The sequence below is a fragment of the Thalia democratica genome, chromosome 8 (assembly GCF_965202585.1).
Source record: "Thalia democratica chromosome 8, ktThaDemo2.hap1.1, whole genome shotgun sequence".
Lineage (NCBI taxonomy): Eukaryota > Metazoa > Chordata > Thaliacea > Salpida > Salpidae > Thalia > Thalia democratica.
This window is the reverse complement of record NC_139172.1, coordinates 19,717,142-19,723,131: the sequence shown is the minus strand read 5'-3', so window position 1 is coordinate 19,723,131 and position 5,990 is coordinate 19,717,142. Positions and strand designations below refer to the sequence as shown.

Genomic DNA, 5,990 nt, shown 5'->3' with positions numbered 1-5,990 from the left:
CAAGCATTTAATTTGATATAATAGTTTTAACTTTTGTTGTAAAAATCATAATTTAGTAAACTTGTTAAATTCTAAATTACAGTAATCTTCCTTTAGAAATGATCTTTTTGTAAGATCTCTGAACACAGCCTGTGCGTACTTAAGGGGTGAACGACAGTTCAAATTTTGACATCTAAATTGAAACTTCTCAAATTAAAAAAAAAATGTTAATTCTGAGGAGTTGTTAATTATATTTTTTACAAATATTAATAAAAACAAAAAAATATTATTTTGTTATTAACACCCCAATTAAGATTTTTATACTTTTAAAACCTTATATAACTTTTTATATTTGATTATATAAGTTTAAAAACCTACTAAAATATAGTAAATTTTAGTAATTATAAAATATCTATTTAATAAAAGTACATTTTCTGATTTTAAATCTTGAAAAGCATTTTTTGATTTTTTAAAGGGTATATTACTTTTTGAAATGTAGCCTCTTTATTTTTTTGAAATATTTACAGTCGAAGTTGTAATTATAAGAGTTTAAATTCTGATGTAAACGTATAACGTACCTAAGAAGTACATGTAAGTTTAATTTTGAAATCAAAGCTATTGGTTCAAAAATACGTACTCGAGAAGAAATGCATATGTGAATGGTACGTACTTAGCCATAAGGAAGTTAATAGTTAAAATGAATAGTAATATGAATTCATAAAAATTTAGCTACTATTACAACCAATGTTAAAAAACTATTATCGAAAACTATCTTACTTTTATCAAGGTTCAAACTTAGTTATTACATCAAATTTTGTGGTAACTAAAACAAAACCTTTAAGTTTGTATATCAGGGTTTCCAAAAAAAATTCAAGTGGCCCCCTTTGAAGAAATTAAAAAGTCTATGGCCCCCTTCAACAATATTACTCAAACTACCTTTAAAAACAACTAAGACCTCGTTTTTTGCTCTTCATCGTCAACTCTAGAGTATCTAGTGTAAATTTCAAATTATGACTTCATGGCTCCCCTGTAGCTCTGTAGCTTCTTTACTGCTCATGGCCCCGCCTTTGGCCCCTTTGCTGCTCGTGGCCCCCTGAACATTTGTAATGGCTCCCAAGAGGGCCACTTGGCTCACTTTGGGAAACCCTGCTGTATATAGTAAAGCTAAAATCTTGATACAAGGTAAAGTTTACTTTTTAAATTATCAAAAGAACAACTTACCAATTAAATCTGAAATTATCAGATAAATTATATTCATCACTTTTTTCATTTTTAAATAAGCCTATAGTGTTCAACAAACCGAACATTTATAACCTATAAACTACACAAGTATGAGTATAAAATTCTAGAAAATTAAGTTAGAGATTCTTAAAGATGGCTAGTGGGATCATTCAGGAAGAAATAAAAGTTTTCTGATTAGGTTATATAATAGATACATTTTTGCATTTTTTAAATTTCTAACCGCTGATTCAAACTTATTAGTTGTTTAAACTTTGGTTGTTGATTAAGAATACAAAAGGTAATTAATCGACCAAGACTATTTAAAAACTTTTGAACTTTTATAGAAAAGACTTTTTATAATACTTATATACGATATTTACTTAACCACAATTAAGTAAACTTTTATAACAAATTTTTTTATTCAAACATAAATCCAATTTAAAGTCTGTTTTAATATTTTAATAAATAACATATTATTCTGACTTAATTTTGTCCGAAAAAAGGCCTTAACTACTAAAATATATAAAAAATTATGAGTGTTTAGTATTTGAAATGATATAAAAATCTCAATGAAAGCTAAACTAGTATGTTTATTATTTTTTAATTTAAGTAAATAAAATAGTACAGTAGCAAAATTTTATAATTTATTTAACAAATTCTATCATGTTTGTTTAGAAAAAATTTCTGATTTAGTTAAATATCCTTGACTTGATTAATTTTTATTTAAGTTTCTTACTATTGTTACCATATAAGTTTTAAAATATTGCAAAACGAAATAAATTTATAACTTAACCGAAAAAACAATGGACTTTTTTTTGTTCAATTGTATTAAGAGTCAATATTTTAAAATAGTTTATTTAAATTCGATTAATAATAGCTTCTGATTTAAAAAGTTTTTACATACTAAGAGTTGATCATTTTTGAACAAAACGTTTTTAAACATTATAACAGTAAAACTAAAGCTAATAACTTTTGTAGTTTTTGTATTTAAGTAACGAGCTTAAGTTTAAGAATTTTTAGCTAACATATAAAATTAAGGAAAACTTATTATTAATGTTGCACTACATGTTTTAGTGATTAAAAAAGAAAATAATACAATAAAAAAAATAATAATATAATCTAACTGACGACTGTTTTATTTTTTTAACAAGTTAAATCAGCGAACTAAAATCATAAGCTGTTGAATTTTGAAAAATAATTTAAAATATTATTTTCAAAGCTTTAAACCAGGGTTAGGTAAACTGCGGCATGTGAGCATGTGTCTATTTTTTATGGGACGCAGACCATAAAATGGTACAACTGCGGTTCGCGAACATGCAAATGCAGATTGAAAAAAAATTTGTAAAACGTACGCTAGATATTCTTAAGTTTAAATTAAACAGCATTAAAAAACAGATATAGAGAAAGCTTAACAAATTCAAAACTTATTTTAAACACTTCGGGTCTGTTATGAACAGTAAAAATGTAAGACTACAACTATGGTTGCAAAAATTATATTTTTTGAAATTTGCCCACGACCAAAGTTTTATTAAAAGACTATTAAAAGATAGTCGAGTAATATTTTCTAACAATTAAGAAGACTAAAAAAATAATAGGCTAAGTATAGATACCTAACAAGATATTACTGTATGAGTGATTTTTGTTATGGGCGCAGTTTAAATTTACGCAAATATAAGTTCCAAAAAAATTATCATTGATTTTATTTAATAAAACTTTTCAAACACGTTCTACTGAAACAAAAATATTCAACAAAAAATAGTAAATTTAAAAAAAAAAAATGCAAGAGATAAGGATTTTTATTTTATTTTGTTATGATAACTATCATCTGCTTAAAGGTTTTTAAACTTTGTAAACTAGAATTAAAATCATTTTAAGCAGTTTTTAAAACGTAACAAACTAAAAATTTAAGTTAGCTTCATTTGAAATGAGCTTGAATTTTTAGTAATTTTACTTTAAAAAGTTAACAAATTTATAAGCAGCAAAACCAAATAAACAAGCAATTGTTGCCGAAGAAAAAATCAGTTCTCTTTGCATTCTGATGAAAACAGGATTGGTGTTTATCATTTCATTGGTACCGCTTGCCCCTTTGTTTTTGTAAGGAAACTCCTTATCTGGCACTGGAACCTCCAAGAATTCGCATAATGGCTGCCAGCCTTTAGTGAAATCTACGATGTGGAGTTTATCTTTTGGTGCGTTCTAAAGAGTTAGCGTATGTTGTGTTTATTTTTAAAAACAATAAATAAGTTTTTACAAACACTAACTTTGACAAAGATTACTAACGTTTAAAACATAAGAGTTGTGCATTCTGTAAGACTTTCGTGCCATCATTTCGTTATACGTAGGCCTACCAAACAAAGGATTGGAGAACTTAAAACCAAAAGCTGTTTGAACTAAAAAATAAACTATTTCAAAAAACATTTTTTCAGTCGTACATGTTTAAACCGATATAAGCAAAAATTTAGTTTTAGTTTAGCTGTTGAATGTTTAGAATATTGTACCAAAAAACTATCAAAAATTAGTTATTTAATAGATCTCTTCGTATTTAACATTTTTAACTTCATTTTGTTAGTTTTTCTTAAACTTGAGTAAAATTTATTTATAAGTTAAAAACTTCTAGGTACACTTACTTATTTTTCTTCCCAACGTGTCTAAGTGAATAAACGTCGGAGATAGAATACCTAAAAGTTTCAAAACAAATACATCGTTAGATTTCAACTGCTTTTCAAAACTTTTCCACCAGATATCTTCGCTCTCTCGTTGGCTAAAAATTATCTGTAAAAAACAGCTAATAAATTCAAACTTTTTTTTGTAGCTTTCAGGTTCTTTTTTTTAACTAAATTAATGTGTTAATTTCTTCTTAAACTTGCCTTAAATTAAAAGTTTTTTATATGACTAAATATTTTTATTAATATTTCAATTAATAAAAATTTTTGTATTAGTATATAAAAATTTAAAAATCCAAATTGTTTTTAAAACGTGTTCATGTGTAAAGTTTTTAATACTTTTCTTCTACTACAATACTGCTTAGTAGAAGATCTTAGTTTTAGAACAGATGTATTTTTGTGTACTACGCTGTAAAGTTTAAGTATTGGAAACGAAATTTAAAAACATGACGATTTAAATTTAAAAGTTTGTTATAAAATGTTGATAAAAAACACAACTAATACGCATGACGTTCTTAATTCTATATTATCTTACTCTGCGTAACTCTTATATTGCCTAAAATTAATGATTACTTTAGATAAAAACTACTGTACAATTGTGTAATGTTGTTGTTTTTTTGAGTTTTTTTTTAACTTTACATAAAACAGCAATACTTATTATTGCACTTTGTTTCAAAGCAGCAGAAATCAACGCGTACTTAAAAAGTTAAATATCGCCTGTAAACTTTTACTGTATTATAACTAAAAAATTTAAAAATATCAAGATAAAGTTTTAGTGATTATATAATGAAAACACTTTTGAGTCTGGAAATGCTTTATGTATCTCCTCCCAAAAAAAACATCCTGGAATATCAGTTACTGCATCAACATCTTCAAACATTTTTCTGAAATCTTCTGTTGTTCCGCCAACTGTTAATATTTTATTCCATTCTTTCCCTAAAAACTGGCAGTTTTCAACTAAGTCGTAAACATTAAAACCAAGTTCGTTTAACGCAGAATTCATTGTTTTTGTTCCACATTTTGAGAATCCTGCATAAATTACCTTCATAGTGATGATAAAAGTAAAGTTTTATTTTTTTTATCTAGTATAAATTTCTATATAAATTTGATAAATAAAAATCTAAACAGTTTCAAAAGCTGAATAAATAAATATTTCATATAGTCCATAAATATATTAATAATATAAAACATGCAAGCTGAAATAAGTAAAAAAAATATATATCTAAAAGTTGACGATATTAACGAAAACTTTAAAAGTTTTATTTCAAGTTAAAAATATACCTTATATGTAGTGTTAAGCATTGTATATACTGTACTTGTTTATTCTTTAACTGTTTTCTACTTTTAAGTAAATTAAATAAAAATATACTTAAACTTCAAAATATAATTAAAAAGTACTTTTATCTTAAAAGAATAGTTTTTAATGAAACTTTGATGTTTTTAACTTAGACAATAACTCACAGACGACTACAAATAAAACTTAAAATCAGAACTTGAAAATTAGTATACTTTTAATAAAAAATATTTGATAAAGAATAAAAGCAAGTAAAAAAAAGCATTTTAATCTAGAATTATTAATAAAAGCATACTTTTTTCTTTTCAATTTTTCTATATTATTTTTTTTTTATGTTCACTGCTGCAGTTATACAAAAGTTAGCACTGCACTAAAGTATTCTTTCATCATAAAGTCCATACCGATACTGTGTAAATTTCTTTGTTAGAAAGTAAACAATGCTTGTTTACATACACCAGCTTTTTTTACTCCTTTTCTAGTTCAATTCAACATTATGAAGGTTTTGAATAGTCAAAATGTTGTTTAATAAATAGAATCTGTAACTTAGTCATTATAAAGTATTTAAAATACTCTACTTTGTTGTTTATATAAAAAATTAAACCTATTAACTTTTATCGCAATCTAATAATTCTTTTTTTTCTAAGTTAAATCAATTTCAGCAAAAACTTTATTTTTTTAATTAACCTAAAATTGTTAGATTTTATAAGCTTAGAAAATTGTTTTGAGAAAGTTTACCCATTAATTATTTTGCATTTTGTAAAACTTTATTTATGCAATGATTTTACCATTTTTCTGAAAATTAACATGTACAGTGTAAACACAAGTTATTCATA

General features: G+C 24.8%; 1 protein-coding gene across 1 annotated transcript; it reads right to left on the bottom strand.

The window, feature by feature from the left end:
• Positions 1-3,147: 3,147 nt before the first annotated feature.
• LOC145842969 (uncharacterized) lies at positions 3,148-4,911 on the bottom strand. Its single transcript, XM_082950440.1, has 4 exons — positions 4,660-4,911; positions 3,828-3,972; positions 3,481-3,581; positions 3,148-3,396 (listed from the first exon to the last, which is right to left on the bottom strand). The coding sequence occupies exons 1-4, from the start codon at positions 4,909-4,911 to the stop codon at positions 3,148-3,150; spliced, it is 747 nt and encodes a 248-aa protein (XP_082806566.1).
• Between the last annotated feature and the right edge of the window lie 1,079 nt (positions 4,912-5,990).

Bases quoted from the DNA above. Each gene is read 5' to 3' on its own strand.
- LOC145842969 (XM_082950440.1), bottom strand. From the start codon at position 4,911: ATGAAGGTAATTTATGCAGGATTCTCAAAATGTGGAACAAAAACAATG. The intron at 3,973-4,659 runs GTGTTTTCATTA...TGTTTTTTACAG, and splicing joins AAGCATTTCCAGACTCAAAA to ATAATTTTTAGCCAACGAGA. The intron at 3,582-3,827 runs GTAAGTGTACCT...TAGTTCAAACAG, and splicing joins CACGTTGGGAAGAAAAATAA to CTTTTGGTTTTAAGTTCTCC.